Source organism: Serinus canaria, chromosome 3, assembly GCF_022539315.1.
Source record: "Serinus canaria isolate serCan28SL12 chromosome 3, serCan2020, whole genome shotgun sequence".
Taxonomy (NCBI): domain Eukaryota; kingdom Metazoa; phylum Chordata; class Aves; order Passeriformes; family Fringillidae; genus Serinus; species Serinus canaria.
Window position 1 is genome coordinate 18,740,805 of NC_066316.1, and position 20,723 is coordinate 18,761,527.

At 52.9% G+C, this 20,723-nt stretch overlaps 1 protein-coding gene across 3 annotated transcripts in view; it reads right to left on the reverse strand.

Moving 5' to 3' along the window:
- Positions 1-5,276: 5,276 nt before the first annotated feature.
- The window catches only part of HLX (H2.0 like homeobox), a 37,621-nt gene continuing 22,174 nt past the window's right edge, over positions 5,277-20,723 (reverse strand). For 2 of the 3 annotated variants that reach the window (XM_050973109.1, XM_050973108.1), the window contains exons 3-6: positions 7,943-12,992; positions 7,194-7,373; positions 6,545-6,729; positions 5,277-5,742 (exon numbers count right to left, since the gene is read on the reverse strand). In XM_050973109.1, coding sequence (XP_050829066.1) covers positions 5,401-5,742; positions 6,545-6,729; positions 7,194-7,373; positions 7,943-8,513 — 1,278 coding nt within the window. In that variant the 5' untranslated portion in view covers positions 8,514-12,992 and the 3' untranslated portion in view covers positions 5,277-5,400. The remainder of the gene's footprint in view (positions 5,743-6,544; positions 6,730-7,193; positions 7,374-7,942; positions 12,993-20,723) is intronic. The other variant, XM_050973107.1, reaches the window with a different exon arrangement.

Sequence of the window (20,723 nt, forward strand, 5' to 3'; positions counted from 1 at the left end):
AAAACAAAAGCTGCTTCCAAAGATCGCGGAGAAGAATTTGGCAAGGCTCCTAAAGACACCAATTAGCAAAGGCTAAACCCATTAATGAAGTGGCGGCTCTCTGGTTTCAGCCAGGTGGTGCAGATCAGAGCGCCTGTATCTGCAGCAGAGCCCCGCTTCCCTCCAGCCGGGACCTCACAGCAAACCTCCGCATCAATAATACGCTTAATGGATCTCATTAGGGCTGGGGCCGCGAGTCCCGGCCTGGGAGAGGAGGAGATGAGGGGAGCAGGAGGGCAGTGTTCTCCGCGCAGCGCCGGGACGAACCCGGTTCCCTCCAGGGGCGATGGACGGCGGGGCCGCCGCTCCCTGCGCGGGTCCTGAGCTCTTGAGTCCACACGAACTGCGTTTATAGGCAGTTCTTTCCGAGATAAGCGAGACCTTGGAATCGCCTCACAGGGATCGCCAACCCACAAGCCACACACCTTCCCTTATAATCAGAGCCACCTCTGCCCGCCGAGCCACGAGCATCCGCTGCGGCTGGGCTGGCTGCGGAGGGCGGCTGTGCTCCCGCAGCGCGACCCCGAGCCCGGGCTGTGAAAGGGGAGGGGAAGGAGCTTCTGCAAATTGATTTAAAAATAAAAGCTCCCGGACCATACCTCTGTAAAAAGAGACCGAGGAAAAAGGGACGAAATATTTCCGCTTCACCTGGGGAAAAACATGGGGGGGAGGGAGGAAAACTGAAGTATATAAACCTGGCCGAGGTGAGCTAGCATATTTAGCTAATGGAGGTGGACTGTGAAAAGAGACCTCATATTTCTCTCTGAGGAGTCTCTCCAGGTCCGCAGCCGAGAATACACACAGAAAACGTTGTGCTTGAATTATAGCTGAGGCTTTGCTTTATTTGAATTCACTGGTGTTTATTTAAGAAAGTGAATAAAGGTTTTGTGTAAACAGCCATTATTTCTGATGAGCCCTCAACAGCAATAAGGGGTGGTTTTTTTTAGTCGAGATTGTGGCAAAAGTTGACATTTTGGAGATTGCAGTTTGTCTTACCGACGCCAGGCTGTCCCGAGGCATGAACTGCAGGGAAAGCTGTGTGTGCCTGCGAGTGTGAAACGGCGATGCCGAGCGAACTGGGGTCTGAAAACAATTATTTTTTTAAGACATCAGCTTAAGCCCGACATTAAAATAAAATAAAAATATTTTCCTAAGGAGCGGGGCCGGTCTTGCTCTGCTAACGAGGGAGGCGAACTCAGGTTTCGCTGCCGCCGGCTCCGCGTCCGCGGGGCTCTGGGGGGAGTAGCACAGAGGCGGGGGGACCGCGGCCAACACCCCGTCTTCGCCGGGCAGGACAGAGGAGGACCCCGATGCCAGTTCCACATCCGGCCCTTTTGCACCATCTCTTAATTAAAATATTGCTTCTTTTTTGTTGTATTATTGTTTTGGGTGTTTTTCTTCTAATGTGGCTGTTATTTGTGAGGTTGACTCTGGTCTCTGGAGATGGGAGGTCTCTGGTAAGAAATCGTGTGAAAAGTATCTCGTTGAGCTTCCTAACACAGCGCTAGGGAAAGGTGGTTTTATCTGCAAGCTGCTCCCCGAGAAGAACGCCGGCCAGACCTGGCTCTGATCAGCCCGGCTGAGCATCTCTGCGAGTGTGGATTCCCCCAGACGGTGCTGGGATATCGGAGCGGCATGACGAGGCCTCCCGCTTCTGTATTAATCCGATTTCCCGTACATACCAGGCAGGAGGAGGCAGGAAAACCTCCGTCAGGCAGCGGGTATCGATAGCTCCTGCTTCTTGGTCTGTGGTACGACTTTTCATTTTAAATCAGAGTGAAAAATCTCTGCGGGGCGTCCGAGTGGGGGAGCGAAGCAACGAAGAGAGTTTGTGCGGTGAGTCTGCCCTGGCCGGGACAGAGGGACCAGGGCAGAAGCTCCTGCCGGCCCCTCCGCGGGATCCCCGGCCCCGCCGCCACACCTCGCTGTCACCCGGCCGAGCTGTGGCTGGCGGGGACAGCCCGAGGGGGTTGCAGTGTCCGGCACAGACTCGGAAAGAGTCACAGCGGATTTTGGGGAGGTGAAGAGACGAAAACTGCTGCCCCCGATTGAAATGCCGTCGGGGATTTTCCGGTCGGCAGTAAAACAGTGGGCTCGGGCGTCTCTAGTTCGGAAACAACCAGCATCAAAAGCCTTTCGTGTTACCTGGCCAGAGCAAGCAAACAAAATAGAGGCTCCTCCAAGCTTTCTTTGACCTGTTCTGGGAGCGGGGGTGTTGCATTCCACTACGGACATGTCGCCTTAGCCCGCCAACAGCGTTGGAGCTGCCTGCGGTCACGACATTGTCCCGATTTTTTTCTGCAGAAATAGAGCAGTAGCTGCAGCGTCGCGGGACGGGGAAAACTTCCTTCCCTGAAGAGAGGGACACAAATCCCTCCATGGGCGCATCTTTTCCCAAACTCGTTTCGTAGCTTTGCTGTACCTGCACGTGCACAGCAGGAGCAAACTGGAGAGATTTGTAATTAATTTTCCCTGTAGCCACGGGAGAGGAAGAAACCCATCCTCCCGCTCCGCCACTTGGCCCCTTGGCCCGAGCAGCACCCGAGGTACACGGAGCACAAAAAGCGTGCTCAGGACGAAGGATTTTTATCTCATCTCTTCCATTCTGACCTGAGCGTCTTTACCCAAAGCTCGAGTCTCAACAGCATTATTCCCCCCCCCCTTTTTTTCCCCTGTGTTATCTTAAAATGATGCCATACAGGCATTGCCTCTCTCTCTCCCCGACCCCAAGTCCAGGCGGGCGTTGCTCCCTTTATTTGGGGAGGCCGAGGTGGACAGAGCCTGGCCCCGCGCAGCCAGCCCTGCGTTGGAGGAGGCGCAGATTCCTTTAACCTAAGGGAAGAGAAACTCTTTCCCGACGCGCCTTTCCTTTCCCATCTGACAAGAGCCACTCCAAAACCCTCTCTCCTACACGGGCTAGTCTTCAGGAAGCTAACTCAAGAGGCAAACAAATTCCTGCGGTTCCGTGAGCCACACCACGGTAGTTTATCAGAGGAGAAAAAGTCGTGTTTTGTTGGGCATCTGTCCCGCGGCTTCCCTGGGATTTAGGGGAGTTCCAACATCATGGCAAATCCCGCGCTGATGGGCGCAGCCGCTTTCTGGGGCTGAAAGCGAACTGCACTGCCCACACCGTGCCCCGATTTGCCGTGACACCGGCTCGTTTCCTCCCTGGCAAGGTTTTAAAGGAGAACATTAATTTACAAAGGCCTTCCAGGTAATTTCCTCCCCCATCCCACTTCTCAGTCCCAAGAGGGGTCGGTCAGGGACTGTGCCCCGGGAGCGCTACCCCGTGCAGGCGCCGCGGGCACCCAGGAATGCATCAGAACTTTGTGCGTGCCTCCCGTGGAGATCACCCTGCCTGTGGTGGCTCTGACCGAGCCTCTGCCCTCTCGGTTACACGTTTTTTACCAATTCACCCGTCTCTTCTTCGTCCCGCAAGATTTCTCTTGGCCTGCTGTATGCTCCAGCTTTTCTCCCCAGGGCTTCTGGTGGGGGAATTCTGTGTGTGTTTCCCTTTCCTCGGGGCTTTGCTCTCGCTAACAAGGGTGGTCCCTCAAGAAAGTGTCCTTCCCGGAAAACCCCCCCGGGCCCCGAAGGATTTCTCGCCTGAGCCTTCTGAGAAGCAGCGGGAGAAGGCCAGACGTGTACCCACCTCCACATCGCTGGAGGACACCGGCATTTTCCCCGTCTTTCGCTTTATTCCTGTCTCCTCTTTCTTTCTAGCTATGGCCCAGGTTCAGTGCCCATCGGCCCCGTTTGTGGGGCAGAAGGAGGACGGCTAGGCCTCTCCTGCTTTTTCCCTGCATCCGTGAGCAGCCGCCCGGCCCTCGCGGATTTCTGTGCCAAGGCAAAAAAACTCTCTTCCCAGAGGAAAGCACGGGGGCTGCTCACCGCCGCGGCTTTCGCTCTAATCCGTGCTGCTTGGCAAGGGAGGAGGGGGAAGCAGACTGCCTCAGAAGCGACCCCCGTCCCCCCTCCTGGCCCGGGTGGAACGGAGCACGGAGTAGCGCGGAGCTTTATATTATTCCGAGGGCGAAGCTAACTCTGAACCAGAGCGGAGCCGTCGGATCCCGGCCCGGACCCCCGGGGAGCCCCGGCGGAGCCGCCGGGCCGCACGCACAGGGGAGGCACCCGGCCTCAGCGGCACCCGCCAGAACAGGGGGACAATCCGCCGTGTGTCCTCCCCATCGCGGTGCTCACCCTACCCCCATGTCACCGTCCGCCTCTTCGCCGCGCACAGCGCCTGTATGACGTCACAGCGCGTCCCCCGGAGTCGCACAGCGGCGCTGTGACGTCACGGAATCTTGTGGAGAAGTGCGCGGCAAACGGGAGCATCAGCCAAGGACTGCAAAGCGAAGCGAAGCAAAACAAATCACACACGTCGTGTCCCTCCTGCTCCCTACAACTGCCCCGCCGGCTCCTGACGGCGGCGCCGGGAGCCGCGGTCGGTCGGATAGCCCAGTCCTGCCTGGCATCCCTAACCAAAAGCCGCCTAGCCGCCTCACACGGCACAGGCACATGCGGGGCTACGAATGGCACAGGTGACTTTCTCAACGGGGGTACAACTTTGCGTCATCAAATCGAGTCCTTGTCACTGCCTTCATTAGGAAAAAGAAAAAAAAAAGAAAAAGAAAAGAAGAGAAGGCTGCCTGGGGAAGCTCCGAGGAGAGGAGAGGCAGCTGCTGCCTTCGAGCGGGGTGAAGGAAGCTGGGTCAGCCACACCAGCCGTCGGCCCTGGTCAAAAGACTGACTTGGCTACAAACCATAGCAAACATTTTATTTACAGGAGTTATATATATATATATTTATATATTTTGTCAGTGCAGTATTTCTTGGCCGGATTATTCGAAGCAACAAGTTGCAACCAATGAGGACGTTGGCAAAATACTTCACATTGTAAATTGTTTGGGGGGGGCGGTGGCGGGAAAGGTGGGTATTTCTGAGAGCGTTCTCGCAGTCCCTCGCTCGGATTTTCCTTGGAGAGAACGAGGGGCGGGAAACGGAGAATTAAAGTTTTTTTTTTAAGGAAGAAAAAAGGAAAAGAAAAAGAAAAATCCCCCGGTGTCCTGCAAGCAGATCTGAGGGAAAGGTGGCCGCCTCACGCTCTGCCGCCCCGGGGCTGGGGCTCCCCACTCGGCCTGCATCCTCGGCCCCTCGCCCCGGGCCTGGCCGGGTGCTGGCCACAGGCGGGAGCGGGCTGGGGCTGGGGCTGGGGCCGGGGCCGGGGCCGGGGCTGGGTCTGGGTCTGGGGCCGGGGCCGGGGCCGGGGCCGGGGCCGGGGCAGGTTCTGGGCCGGCTCTGACGCGCTCCCAGGGCGGGGGAAGGGAGATAAATTAGCGCACAGGTCCCGGGCCGCCCCGACTATAGACCGCTCCGCGGCTCGGGGCTGGCGGCGGCAGGAGGCGGGGAAGGCAGGCCGGGGCTGCCGGACGATTTGCCCAGCCCGGCGGCTGGCAGGCTCCGCTCGGCGCCCTCAGTCCGTTCCGTGTCGCTGGGGGCCATATCGAGGGACTCAGCGTCGCTGCTGTCGCTGTCGCCGTCGGAGCGGCTGGGGCTGCTCTCGGGCTCCCCGGGGGCAGCGGGCGGTGCGCCGGCTCGCTGGGCCGCCGGCTCCGGCTCCGGCGGCTGCTCCTTGTCCTTCTGGGCCTGAGCTTCCTTGGAGTGCCGCCACTTCATCCGCCGGTTCTGGAACCACACCTTCACCTGCGGCCGCGCCGCCCTTAGATGGGCGGCACGGCCCCACCGCGCCCCGCGCAGCGCCCGGCCCCGACCCCTTCCACCGGGACCGGCAAACCGGGGAGATGAGGAGGCGCCGTCCTCCCTTCCCGCTGCCAACATCCTTACGCGACTAAAGGGCTTTTTTTGTTTTTTTCCTCCTTCTAGTTTGTGTATTTAAATACCGCACACACCCCACCCCTGTGTGTGTTTGTTTGTTTGTTTGTTTGGGGTTTTTTTCCTCTCTCCTTCTACTTCTTCTTCCAGGAAACCAAATCTTGCTCAAGATACCACAGCGTTATACAATTCTGTGCAGGTCTCAATAGTGGAATCATTACAGAGTGGCGTTTAATCCTTCCGTTTGAAGAAGTTTTTTCACTTCCTCAGAACGAAGGATTTCACAACGCAAGGAAAGATTTAGAACAAAAAAAAAAAAAAAAAAAAAGTTTTTAAAAAAGGATATTAAGAAGAGTGTTTTCGCTTCTACTTCCTTTGCCCTAAACTGCCTCCTACAGCACTCCAGTAAAGCACACACTGATGGCCTGCCCTGGCCCCACTCATCTCTCCACCCGGCCTGCTCCTCGGTGGCCAAAGCAAAGGAGAAAATTCCGCACCGGGCCGCGGTACACCGCGGAACCTGGGCGCAAGAGATGCTCGGGGCAAGGTGCAGCTCCTCAGGCAGGATCCCCACTCGAGATAAAGGAAGAGAAATCACTTTGAAAATTCACTGCCCTCTGGTATTCATCTAAACTGGAAGTAAGGTTTGAAATAAAACCGAAGCCATTCTTACTTGAGCATCTGTCAGCCCCAGCATCGCCGCCAGTTGCTTCCTGTCCGGTTTGGTGACATACTTCTGAATTTCGAACCGTTTTTCTAAACCTTTCCTCTGCAGATTAGAAAAGACAGCCCTGGACCAGGAGCGTTTCCTCTTGTACGTCTGGGGCAGCGTGTCCTTGGTTAGAACTGCGTACGGACCTGGGGAGGGGAAGAGAAAAGCGAGGGAAGAGAAGGGGAGATGGCGTTATTGATATCGCCTGAAAGGGAGTCTTAAATCGATCTGAATAAGACTTGGAGTGCGATGTGCAGGGAGGGCCCGGGCCAGCGTGGCTCTGACTGCCCGATGGGTACGTGTCCTGTCACCTTGTGCTGCCTCGGGCACCGGTGGAACTGTGTAGAACCCGAATTTCTTCCTCTCCCACCTCCCCGCTTCTTCTCTCTCGGCCCAGGTTATTAGTCCTGTACTCGATGGGACGGTCCTCTAGACCAGGCCCTTGGCAGCTCTTCCTCCCCCCCCACGCAGCCCGGCTTTCACCCAAAATCTGAACCTAGCTACACACACCCCTCGCAAAATTGCCTGGCGAGTCCCTCCGGGAGGAAGGGGGCTGCTCCAGGATGGAGGGCCCTGCGCCACAGGAGGGTCGAGGAGGAATGAGATGTACCTGGAAAAGTGTCTTGAAACTGGTGCTGCACTGAGCTCCTTGGGTTTGTGTTTAAGGGACCCAGGATAGCAGAGGCCTCATTAATAGGGTCTAGAGACGCGAAGAACTGGCCGGCGGAAGGCTGCAAGTTGGGGAGATGAACCCCATTTTGGCGGCTCGTAGTTAATAAGGAGGTCAGATCTGCGAGCACAGGAACAAGGAGAGCTCTGTTATACCGCGGTCGAGACCGACAACCCGGCATGACTCGGAGCGGGTGCCCGGTCGGAGGGGCTCGGGGGGCCACCAAGCAGCCATCTCCTGTCCCCAGGGTCTCTCCTCGGGAGAGGCGGCCCTGCCCCTGCAGTGAGACATCCTCCGGCATATTTACTCCCTTGGTCAGGATGTTTACAGGCCGCGAGGGGGATGGATTGCAGCGAAAGCCTTTAACATGGGCTGTGTCCTGGGAGGCAGAAATCCCCGACCGTTCCGTGAAGTGCGGAGTGCTCCGCTCGCTACTTTCACGCTATCGCTATTTTCCCAGGGGCACAAGCCCCGGCTCTGCCGTGTGGAAGCCGGAACGGGGAGGAGGGGGTGAGAGGGAGGCTTACTGAGAGCTGTTAGAATCTTTGATTTATAACTTTTTTTTTTAATAATTCTTTTCTCGCCTAGACCGAAAAATTTTTAAATCGAGGGTGTGGTCGCTAATCACAGCACAAGTAACAGAGCATCGAGAGCGTTAGCAGGGAAAGCGGATAAGCCAATTTCTCTACCTCTCAGCGTGTTGCCTTCCTTGACTTTGGGGTCAAACTCCGCCGATAAAATGCGGTCGATGCCGAATTTCAGGTCCTTGCTGGCGGGCGCAGGGGCCGAGCCGTGCGTGTGGCCGCCGGGCAGCCGGGCGGGGGCCGGGGCGCCTCCGCCGCCCGCCGCCGCCGCCGCGGGGGACCGGTGCTGCGGGGGGCGGTGGTGGTGGGAGTGGTAGGCGGTGGAGAGCGGAGAGAGGCGAGGCGGGAACGCGGCCGCGGCGGCTGGGGCGTCGGGGGCCACGACGGGCGTGGGCCGCAGCGGCGAGGCCGAGGCGTGGAAGGGACTACCGTGGTGCACGGCTCCCAGCGCGGTCGGCATCCCGGTGCCAGGCCCTCCGGGCAGGCTGTCGGCGGCTCCGGCCGCCGCCTCGCCGCCGGCGTGGAGGATGTCGGCGATGCAGAAGGACGGCTTCTTTGCTGCCGCGGCGTCCAGAGGGAAGCAGCCGCCGGCCGCCGGCCCCGATGCAGAGCAATACGCCGCTGACCACAAGCTGAAGTTGGAGGCGTAGAAAGGAGCCAGCCCGGCCGTGTACATCCTGCCCGAGGAGGGGACGCGCCGCTTCCCAGCTCAGCTCCCGGGTGCGCGCCGCGGAGCTGCCCGCGGCCCCGCGTTCATGGGGAGGGATGGCGGGGCTAGAGGCGGCTGGTGGAGCACTTCTCGGAGGGGCAAGGAGGGAGAGCCAACCACCAAAAAATGACGAAAAGAAAAAGAAAAAATTAGCCCGAAAATTAAAAAGAAGTCCCCAGAACCCACGGCCAGACGAAGAAAGCGAGCGGGCGAGGAGCGGAGCGGCGCAAACAAAACAAACCCAAACCAAACCCCCTTTGCTCGCGCTGGGGGAAGAAAAAAACATCCACCCCTCCCCAAAACTTTCTCTGGCAGCGAGCAGCCCTCGCTCCCTTCCCACGCCCAATCCGCGATCCGCGGGGCCGGGCAGCACCGCCCGCCGACACGCCCACGCAGGGCCGGGGCTGGGTTCGACCACCGCGCCCACAGCGCGCGCTGCGTGGCCCCGGACCCGCGATTCGGAGGGGTTTGCCCCACAAAGTACACCCCAACACACACCTATACCCCCTTAAATTGAGCTCTCGACTTTGAAAAACCACTTTTCCCCTTCCCCCTAAAAACTGCAGCGTAAGGTTGCCGGGCTTTCTGCAGCCGCGATTTCCAAACGTTTGAAATAAACGCGAGGGGAAATTCTTGCCTATTGGAAGCAGGTCTGTTCTCTTGAAACCGATTCTCAAGGAAATGTGTTTCCTTCCTAGATAAATGAGCCTGGGATAGTCTGGAAGAGAAGGAGTCCATGCTGATGCATGCAATATATGTATTTATGAGAGCTCCCAGATATTCTGGGCCCAGGACACCTTGGATCCTGCATTAGCAGCGATTAATTACCTAGTATTATTTTGACGGCAGTGTAATTTTAGGATAGATTTTTGTCAGGTTCTCCATCCCGGTGGCTGCATCTGCTTGCACACCAATTGCACCTTAAAAATTACTTAATAATTTCTCAAACCTTTGACGACAGAACTATCCCCATTTTTTCCAGTACACCAGAATCATGTGCTTTATTCACTGCAACGATTTAGGGACAAATCTATGAAAGCATCTTTGGCGCATTTTTTTTCCTCCTCTCTAACATCACATTTGTCCTGACCTGACTCTGAAAATCAACTATTTCTTTATTTTTAGTTTTCGTATAAGTAAAGAAGTCACTGTCCTTGTGAGCAGCCTGCTGGGTCAGACGATTGTAATTTTGCTTTGATTTTGTTTCAGAAATATCATATTATTTTTTCCAAAGCGTTTCCCAAATTCTGACGGTTTTGGGGGAACAGCCAGAAAGGTGAACTATTTTTCTTTCGCCAGGTATGAGGATATAGCTTCTGTGGGAATATTGAAACCACCTGCGAGCGAGAGTGAACATGTTCCTTAGCCATAACTGTGTGCTATAACGGGTGAAGGTGAGTTTCGCTCCCCGTGAAAAGCCAGGCACCTCCTTGCTTTGTTTTGGCTCTTGTTAACGAGACAAAACCGAAAAATGAAGATGGGCTGCCTTGCCAAGATGTGTCCGAATCACGAAGGCGGCGAAAGAAAATGTTGATTATGTCTCTACTTTTCCTTTCTCGACATCGGAGAGCCCCTTTTCCCTGCGTCTCTCCCCCATTCTCCCTCACGACAGCTGATCTCAGGACTATCCTCTTGCTCTCAAACCGAAACGAACGACTCCGGTTCCACTCATGTTCCCACCGCCGGGCAGAGCCACCCCCTCAGCCCGCCCGAGGGACAGGCAACGAAGTGTGCCATGGGTGCAGCATCCCCGCGAAAACCGCCTCGTTAAATTATTGCTGCAATTACCACTGCTACCAAGGAGCGTTGGACCAGCCGGTGGCTGCTCACCAGGCAGTCAAGGCAAATAAAAAAACCCAAATAAAAAAAACCAAAAAACCCCAAAAACCCAAAAAACCGAGGCTTTTGTTTGTTTGTTTGTTGGGGGTGTTTATTTGTTTGTTTTGTGAGGGTGTTTGTTTGTTTGTTTGTGGTTTTTTGTTTTTTTGTTTTTTTTTTCTTTTAGGAACTGATTTAAAAACTCCTCTCGCCTCGCTGCCGTGCAAGGCCCATGGGATGAGCAGCACCAGGGGGACGGGCCCGTTTGCGAGCACGCCGGGCAGACCCGACACGGGCACGGCCGCTGCTCCGCTGCCTCGGTGCGGCCGGGGCCTCGGTGCCGCCCGGGCCTCGGTGCCGCCAGGGGCCGGGAATCAGCTGTCATCCCTCGAGCACTAAAATAACCAATAAGGAAACGCTGAACGCTTCGCACTAAAGCCCTTCACCCCCGGGCTGCGCCTCAGGAGGGCGAGGGAACCGGGGAGTCCTGGCCGCGGGGGCAGGTGCTTTCCCGGGGCTCGGCTGTGCTGCGCACCCGCGCATCCTTCTTTGCCGAAACCAGGAGCACATGCCTCACCCCCGGCCTCTCCATCTTCCTGGGGACAAGGGTGTCCTTTCTCCCCAGAGGCCTCCGCCGGCCTCCCTGCCTGCCAGGGGACGCGCAGGGCTGCGCGGCGGCGCTGCCGCGGAAGGGAGCAGCCCCTCCTCCCCGCGCAAAGAGGGAGAAGGCTGCAGGAAACCCGGGGCTCGCTGCAGTCCAGGTCATCTCCTGTTTTTTGAGAGGTTCCAACTCGGACTAAATGAGCGGATGTGCCTGCGAGATTTGTCCCAAAATAGAAGCGGCTTTAGTATTTTAGGATACAGCAGAAATCCTTATTTCTTCCGGAGAAAAACTTCATAATGAGTGCGAGCACTTCCCTTTTCAATATTTGTGCAACTTTATCTCGACCAGCAAGTTGCTTTGGTGACGCAAATCCGCCCTTGTGTATTGCAACTACAAAAATAAATGCAAGGAAATCAATTCCCTTCTAGCAATGAAAACATAAATATACAGCTGCGACTTTCCCCTTTAATCTTGCTTTCCGAGGGACTCGAGAAGGAGGCGAATGAACTGTACGGCTGCTGCTTTTTTTTTTTTTTTTTAAGGTAGGAATGGAGTCTCGAAGGACGTTTCTTCTTTTTCTTCTTCTTCCTCGAGGCCGACCAAGGAGGTGGAAAAAAAAATATTCGAGTTCTTTATGGGGGAAAATAGAAGGACTAAGCCCGAGGCTCTGCAGCTCCCCCGTCCCTACTCGAGGGCATGAAACCGGGAGCATCCCGGAAAGGGCCGGGCGCTGCCTGCCAGCGCTCCGCGGGAAAGGACGGCAGCCCTTTCGGCAAAATGCCTGCCCCGTCCAGCTCCCCGACGAGCTACGGGCAGGTCGATCCCACGGATCCCGCCGGGCTGCTGGCAGCCCGAGCCCCCGGCCGCCTCTCCCAAGCCCCGAACCGTGCCCGAGCCCGACGCAGCCTCTTCACTCCACTGGGGGCTCTCCGTCACCGCAGGCAGCGCTCGGCGGCCCAGCCGCGGGGGATGCGGAGCCAGGTTTGCCCCCTCCGAAGCCGACCCAGGATGCTGGCAGAGCGGCCTCCAGCCCTCCTTCTCCGTCGCCCGCGGCTTGCGCCTTGCGTGTTAGATTTTAGGCTTCTGTATATGCTCTGATAATTCCTATGTTTGTATCTAGAAACATACATGTGAGAGATAAACAACAACAAACAAAACCCATTTAAAAGTTATAATACCATTATATCTCTCTGGATGAGTACTTGTTAAAATAAGTATTGAATCCTCACGGGAAGCCCTCCAGGAAGAAAGTTCTCTCGGGTGGCATTAGCGAAACATCTGCACCCCTGGACCGGGCGCCCCGCGCAGCGCCGGGCATCCCCCAAGGCCCGTGCTCTGTCGCCACCTGCCGAGTCCCTGGGACGGGCCTTCCCCACCCTTCCCTAACCTTCCATTTCCAAATAACCCGCTCCGGGGCCGCGCGGGCAACGGGCAACCACGTCTGGGGAGCTCCTCCTGTCGGAGCGGCCCCGGGCTGGGGCTGCACGGTGGGCAGGGGTGCAGTGCGGGAGCCCGGGGGTTCCGGGGGCTGCCGCCCGTGCTTCTGCCGCACCACCGCGGGATGCAGGGAGCGCTGCAGCAGGGCCGCCCCCTGACCGCGGGCCGAGACCCCCGGCCGGGATCCGCCGCGGTGCTGGAGGGACTTCCCCCAGCTGAGCACAGCTCGTTATCTGAGAGGCTCAACAGCAGAGCAGGCAGGAACTGCCCAGAACCGCAAGCGAACCCAGAGACTGAGCTGGTCAAACCCTTGGCGTTTCCTTTCCATTGTTTCACGCGTTATTTAGTTGAATACCTGTGTCAGTAAGTCACGACTAACGTTATGTCATCTGCTGAGCAGCCGTGGAAGACGTCGGAAAGCAGGCGGGATCTGGGTTTCCGTGCAGAAGGGCAGGACTTCAAGCCGCCTGCGGGTGTATTTTCACTGCTGTTTGAATTCGAATCAATGTGCTTTCGGAGAGCAGTGCCTGATCCTCCTCACCAGCAGCTTTGTAACAAGGAGAGGTTGGGGTGCACACCCAGGAAACCTAGATGGGAATTGAGTCCACAAGGCATGCTAAAATTGCTCTGAAGCAAGATTCCTCTGAAATGTCTATGTTATAGTTGTCTGAAAACTCCGCGGAGTTTTCTGCATGTGAGCAGTCCCAAGAACTGCCCATATGTTCCAGCAGAGCAGGTCTCATTGAAAGGGTCCATATGGGAGAGCAGATCGAAGCCTGAAGCTCCCAGCTCCAGAGACAGCACACCAGCCACTGAGCTGGAGACTTGTTCTCACACTTGCATGTTTGCACACTGTGGCTTTCAACTGCTGTAGCTGCTGTTTTCTGAGGAAACACATTAGACCATGGGAAGCTGAGGGGTTTCATGTAGTTCTCCAAATGCTGTTAAATGCCTCAAGTCCCTTCAGACAGAGAGGGGACCTGGAAGCACTGATTTATCTCTGCTCATGAGTGCCTGGCTCAGAGATCTGGGATGTGGGAGAGCACTGCATCTTCTGCATCTTTCCACAGCTATGCATACAAAAGAAAGGAATTACCTTTCCTTTTTTTTTTTTTCTCTCTTTTTTTTCCCTCTCTTTTTTTTTTTTCTTTCTCTTTTTGTGTGAGTGTGTGTGTGTGTGTGTGAGTGAGTGTGTGTGTGTGTGTGTGTGTGTGTGTGAGAAAAGCTGCAGATTCATAAATCTTACAGAAGGGTCAGGGTAGGAAATATCAGCTGGAGAGAAGTGCCTCTTCACAGCCCCCAGGAAATAAGACAGCATTCTGAGGACTAGCAGGATCAGAACCTTCCTTCCCTGGGTTTCCTATGGGTTAGAGCAGGCAGGTTCTGCTCACTGTGTTGGCTTTTGTGAATCCCATTTTTAGGCACCTGATGCTGTGCTGGGAGATGGGCACTGTGATCCTGCAATGCCATGATGGTTTAAGCTGCTTGAAGTTACAAGTGCCAGTCTGACATTCTCCCTGCATTCCAGCCTGCCTGTTCCTACCCCTGGGGATATCAAATTAACTCTGCCAGTACAAAAAGTTTTATATTGCCTAGTTCCCCAAACTAGCTTCTTTATCATGTGGCCAGACAAGGTGAGGGTGCTGGGGGAAAAACACATTTGGGGGACAGGCTGGCAGGACTGCTGTGACCATCTTCTAGTTTCTAACCTCTCGTCAGGTCACCCATTAATTTAAGTGCTGCTTCTTGTATCTGCTTTCTGCAATCTAAAATGGGTCCGTCATGCATGGAGAGCCCCTGAGTCTGTTTTCCTTTCCATCAGCATCATATCATGCACACCATCCAATCATCCTGATTTTATAGCTTACTCCACCTTCATGCTGCAATCAGACCGTAATCTGCTTGTAGGGGAACTTGTCATGGGCTAGCTGCAATTTCCCAGGCCTCACCAACAGCGAGGTTTACAGAGAGCTGGTGTGCAATTAACCCTCTGCTGGCTGATTAAAGGTGACAGGACATGCAGAATTGCTGACCGCCTGCTCTCATGTGCAACTGCCCATCAGGAAAGCATTTGCTTGCACATGCTGGATTGAGTTGGCACAGTGCACAGTGACTGAAAACAAGCACCACTGCGTAAAATGAAGGTGATTTGACTCCCAGTGAGAAAAGATCATCCACAGGTATTTCCGAAATCTGACAGGAGAGTGTAACTACACCTGTTTTCAGCTGAGACCTGAATAGGCAGCTCCTTGACTGAGGCAAACTACTGCTATTGAGGACAGGCTCAGGGTACCTCAGTCCAAACTGAATATTTAGATGCAAGTGTAGATGAAAATTAATGGTTTTTTTTTTTTTTTTAATTCCCATATTGGATCATCATCTCTATGATTTTGCCAGAACAATCCCAGTCTATTTCCACAAAACCTGGCTGATGCCTTCGGCTCTTTGCTTCTCCAGCAGCAGTACATTAACGTTACTGCACAGAAAAGCCATTCAATATTGAAGAAGGAAATACTAATAACTGCCTAATAAAAGCCTGACTAAGAAACAGTTTCCTCCTTCTTGCCAACAACCATCAAAAATGTGGGGAAGCTGGAAATAAAGATATCAGAAGGTAGACACATAAAAGGCAAAATCAACCCCGTAAGGAAGGCAAGTTTCTAGAAGAAAATTACTCTGTAAAACTCATCTGAATTTGAGAATAGTTATTGCTTTTCTTCTGCCCCTCTTTTCATGTTCACAGTGGATTTAAATGCAATAGGTACATATCAGCCCAACTTTAAAACCAGGTCGTTCCTTGCTATTAGCATATATAAAGCACCAGGAAAATAAAGTCATCAAGGCCCTTACAAAAAGTCCCATTTTAACCTTTTTTAGCCCAAGGGAGATGCTTCCTGGTGAATGCCAAATGGGAGTGCCAGCCAGAGGAGTTTTATGGGCCCATAAACAAGCATGCCAGACTATACAGCATGTATATAGCACCCTCCAGAACTGCTTCCCTCGCTGGAACCAAATCTGCTCTAAATAAAGTCCAGCCATTGCTTGGACAGCTCACAGATTCCCTGTGCCAGGCTCCACCAGGTCACCTCCCTGTGAGACACCCAGGAGGGTGGGCAGATGCTCTGGGAGCTGAGCAGGATGGTGTAAGGTATCCCCTTCCCAGCTGCGGGTCTGGGAGGCTGCCTACAGCAATAGCTGCTCCTCCACGCCTTCAGCAAATGGAAACAAAACCAGAGGAGGCGCAGTCAACACAGCAATGCAGCACACAGGGGAAGTAATTTCCTACCTCTAACACATAATTTTATATCTCAGTGCCTGGGATCTGGTTACCTTTATCTTAGCCAAAAGACTAGTGGTCATAAAAGGTATTTTGTTTTTATTTCTTCTAAAAAATTTTATCATGAGATTTTGATTATCTGTCCTGTAGCAGTGAATTCCAAAGTCTCATTATCTCCCATGTCTGCCTTCACTGTCCTGTTCTTAATTTTTTTCCTGATTTCTCAGCTCCTTGAGGCATCCATTCATCTCGGAATTGTGAGAGAAAAAAGGCAAGGCTGACCAGTTTTTCATTTCATTTGTCACAGTGTCTAACCCAAATGTTTACTCTTGCCCCGCAGATGTATAAACTCCTTTCTAAGCCAAGACATTCTCATTTTCCCAGCTAAGCAATCCATTTCATTTTGAGGCCATGCTGAATGGTAATATGAACTCCAACACATTTCAGGTCTCAGCCTAACTTTGCAAGGAATAAAGACATCGGAGGTGGTCCCATTACTGCAATCTTTCTCAAAGCCTAATGAAGCAGCACCCTCTAGTGCAAGCTAACAATAAAATCCTTAATCACAACAACCCTCTTGGGTCACATTTGGTCCGGGTGCATGGCCACTGGAACTGCTGGGAGTGAGCTCAGCCACAAGGTTTTACTCTTCTTTCTGAAACTTTCTCAGATTTCCTCCCTAGGACCCCCACGGATGCTTTGGGCACCCGCTGGATGTTGAATGTTCTCCAGGGCTCTGGAATACCCAGGCAGCAGCATTGCCTGCAGCTAGGAGGCAGAGATGGCTATCATGTCAAGCTGCTTTCATTTCTGTGGGATATTGATACCCACCAAAGTCTGGAAGTAGAGAAATATTCCTTGTGAAGAATCTGTCTCCCATCTTGGGTGTTTTGAGATATGCAAGAGGTGTCCTACCTGACTTGAAAGGACCAGAGGCCAAAGGGAAGGTGAAAAGGGGTCGGCTGATGCAGGGAGGGGCTGAGCTGAGAGCTGGGCTTCAGGAAGAAAGGCTGGGTGTGGAGGGGGGAACTGGGACTTTCACATGGAGAAAGGCACTGGTTTCTCGAAGCTCTGGGAACTAACCAGGTGTGAAAGCTGAGGCTGAGGGCAACATGGTGTTGTATTACTTCTGGTACAATTTGCTTTCATTACTAGCAATTTCCATACGTTTCATCAGTTTTATTGTTGTTAGGAGGAAGGAGAACAAGAAAATGACACAATTTTGGCAGACCCTGAGCAGGGGGTGACCTGCAGGGTGAGAGGGGGGAGCGAGGTCATTCCTGGATGCCATCAGCCACAACACAGAGCCAAGTTAACTGTGTCGCGTCCCGCACAAAATCCCACTGGCCCAACGCATATCTGGGGGTTTTATGAAAACACAGACCTCCCCTCTCACACTCTAAAAATAACACCAAGTAAATGGCTACTTGAGATTTTGTAAAAATTAAAAGAAACCTGCTTCACCAGACGTGGGAATTTTGTCCAACATTTCAAGGCTACACTTTCATTAGTAGCTAGAAGGGAGCTGCAGTGCTTAAGGCAGGGAAGGAGAGTAAATCCCTTGTCAAAGCAAGGTGATGCTGAGGTTTGGGAGCCACTGTGTGCCTGCACAAACACAGGGGTTGGCATTCACCCCAGGTATATGTAGTCCTTACAGAGTGAATACCAGAGCCCTGGGGAAAGCAGGCAAGGCACCAGAGCTAGTGACTTGTGTGGTAGTTTCACCTAGTTCTAATGCTTCTGCTTTTCTAATATACCAGGCACACTGTGAGATCTGCTGTGGCTTCATGGTTAAAGAGAAATGTAGGAACTGCTGCTTTTTCTCAAGATGTGAGAAATAATGTCCAGAGTGGTTGTTTGGTTTTGGGGAGGGCTATTTTTAGACTGACAACAAGGAGTTCCACAGGGTGAGGTTGAACCAAGTGGGTAAGGGGGTGGAGGCGGCCTGAAGCCATCTCAGCTCTCTCCAAATATGAGGCTGCCCTGGGGAGGAAACAGGGGTGGAAGGAAGAAGGGAAGCAGGGGTGGAGGGAGGGAGGCTGGACCTCTTCTCTCACCCTGCCTGGGTGGGGGCCCACGGGAAACAGAACAGCAGCACTTTGACCCTGGGCCATAGCACTGTTCCAGTTTTCTGGAGGAGCTCTTCCCCTCATCACCATTCCCTACAACCTCTGGGGGCTTCTACACAGAGGTTGGATACAGTTCTGCTAGGCTGGGAAGGGGATATCTTACAGCAGACACAAAAACCCATCACATTGGAGGGAAGAAATGCTTCTCTACCTTCTCCATCTCCACACTGTATTTTACTATTCTCTCCAAATGAAGCAAACATCATTATTTCCCATTAGGTGTTCCTGGTGCAAGAGCATTTCATTGAAAAATGGTTCTTTAATGCTAATGGGAATTATACTCCTAGCGTGATTTATATTAATAAGGCATGTGCAGTTCCTTAGTACATTCAGACCCAGATGGGAAATGGATTTTTTTTTTCATCATTCCACACAACATCTGATGAAGTGCTCGAAGCATACAATTTAACAAGCTATTCTCCTCTGGCCTTACAGATGAAAAATAGTCCGTTGTGTCAACTTCTCAGATGCCTATTTTTACACCTTCTGTTTGTTCTTAGTTTGACGTTGTTAATCACAGTCCCACCAAAGCCCCATTGTTCAGGTCTTCAAGAAGAATGTTGTTATATTGACTGTGCGTCAGCCCAGCTCTCTCTGGAGCTGCACTTGGATGAAATTAGATAATTTCCATTAGGAGAACAGGCATTATTAGTCCCCAATGCCAAACTGGAAAGAGAGCCAAGATTACTATTTCTGGCCGTGTTCACCTCAGGAAGGAACCTTCTCAGCTTTAATGGGATTTTGCTATTGTTGGTTGCCTTCTGTTTGACACTGGGCCAGCAGGGTTGAAAATTGTTTAGAAAGCTGCATGAAATATAATAGAGCCCAAGCCATTTGCTGCAGCACATTCCAGCATGATGTTTATTTTGAAAAAGAAAAAAAAAAAAAAAAGGAAAAAATTATTGTCCTTGGCAGTGCAAAAAAATCCCACTAACTTGACTTGCAGAACATATGCTTCTTGTTGCTGTTGTGCTTTCACAACGTGCTGCCAGGATTGGCACGTTACACAGAGAAGTGATAAATCTAATATTATTTGTAATGATCTCCAGCACTTGTAGAAGCACATCACAGGCACAGGCAGCAACTTTATGACAAGAAAACAAGGTGAGGGATGATACCAGGTCAGGCCCAAAGGAAGAAGTCAAGTCCCACATTAGGCAAGAAATGTGAGTCCTTCTGCTCTGCTGCTCGGTTTTCCCATCTGTAAAACGGGGTCAGTATCTCTCCCACAGGAAGAAATTAGGAGAACATGTGGTCCCTGAATGTTGCCTTTGTGGGTGCTAGAGGTAATCTGAGCCAGGCTCAGCCTCTCCCCAGCCCTAGGGGCATAGCTCTGCCCATCCCACTGCCTGCCTCTCCCCAGCAGTGGCCGGGCTCTGCTGTTGCTGCTATTGCTTGGAGGGTGGCTCTTTTTTCTCCCCTGTATCACACGCCTCACCACCACCTAGTGTGAACACCTCTCCTGCACCTCAGGATGCTGATCCTTAACATCCAGCATGAGAGTGGGGATGGTGGCTGAACTCTCGCTCAGCCCCAAATTCCTCATGGGCTTCTTTCTGCTCCACATAGTACTGTTTTGTTCTCTCAGTGCTGTCTTAAAATAATTATTAATGAAAGCAGAGTTGACTTTGGAGTGAAGGTTTCTGGTTCCTTGGCACTTCCAATGTGTAAGCTATCTAAAGGTACTGAAATGCAAGACACTTTTGGGATGAGATCAGAATCCAAAAATACATTTTCCTAACGGGCCCCTTCAGAGCCAGACCCACCTTTGCAGCACTTTACCCTTTGTCTATTCAAGCCCTTATGAAGCTGTGCAAATAGAACAAAGTTATCCATCTTTATAAAAATAAATAGAGCAAGAATTCTTCAAAGCCTTCAGATGAGGATCCACCCAACAATGCCAGCGTTATCCCTGGGCAATAAACCAGAGCACTCCTTTGTTCATATAACCTAGTGTTTACTTCTGTTTTAACCAACAAACATTGACTAATTGCATAGTCTTGGCTCGAAACAATCTGACAAATAATTAAAAATACAATTAGGCTAAAAGGAAAAAAAAAACCACGGCAGACGCCAGCCGATATATTTCCTCCACACAGAGTTGACACCCGGGAGTGCATGGAGTTGCTCGGACTCAGCCAGAGCACAGCAGTGATTGTCCCCAGCAGAACCAACTCCCATGCCCCTGCCTTGACCTGGAGCATTGGCCACCCCCAGGGCCTGCCTCCATGGAGGCTCTTGTGGAGCTGAGCTGGCAGGTGCTGCTCAGATTTGGCAGATGCTGGGCTAGGATGATCCATTTCTGTGCTTGCTCATCTCCCACACCAGCTGTCCAGTGTCACCGGCATTTTTAGGAGACGTCTGAAGCTGACCCCAGGTTGTCCCTGCCCTGAGCATCCTTTGCCATCAGTCTGACACAGGAGAGGTTTTGGGCAGGCTCTGGGAGATGCTGCCCCTTCCCCACAAGGCTTGGCAGCTGGGCTTCTGCAGGAGGTTTCTCTCCCTACAGCTGCAAGTGCTACCACACAGGTCAGCCACTGATTTTGCAGGCCAGCAAGGAACAAACTGGTCCCAGTGTGACCTGTTGAGGAAAGCCACCCCTGGTGACTTGCAGAGACACCTCTCCCTGCCAGATACCTTCATAATTGTAACCCCTGGCAACTACTGGCAGTCAGGTTCTTGATATTTGGTCACATGAGTGTGAAGTTCATGGGTTCCAAATGAAAGTGTCCAGACATTGCCCAGGTCCCCATTTTCACTCCTCAATTAACTCTGGAACTGACTCAATGAGTGAAATGTTTGGAGACTGTAGTCAGACAGAAAATAATCTGTGTTTACAAGGCTGGAGGATCTCATCTTCACCTTGGCTATCTCTTCACTTAGTGCATTTGTCCTTTCACCAACCTTTTTAT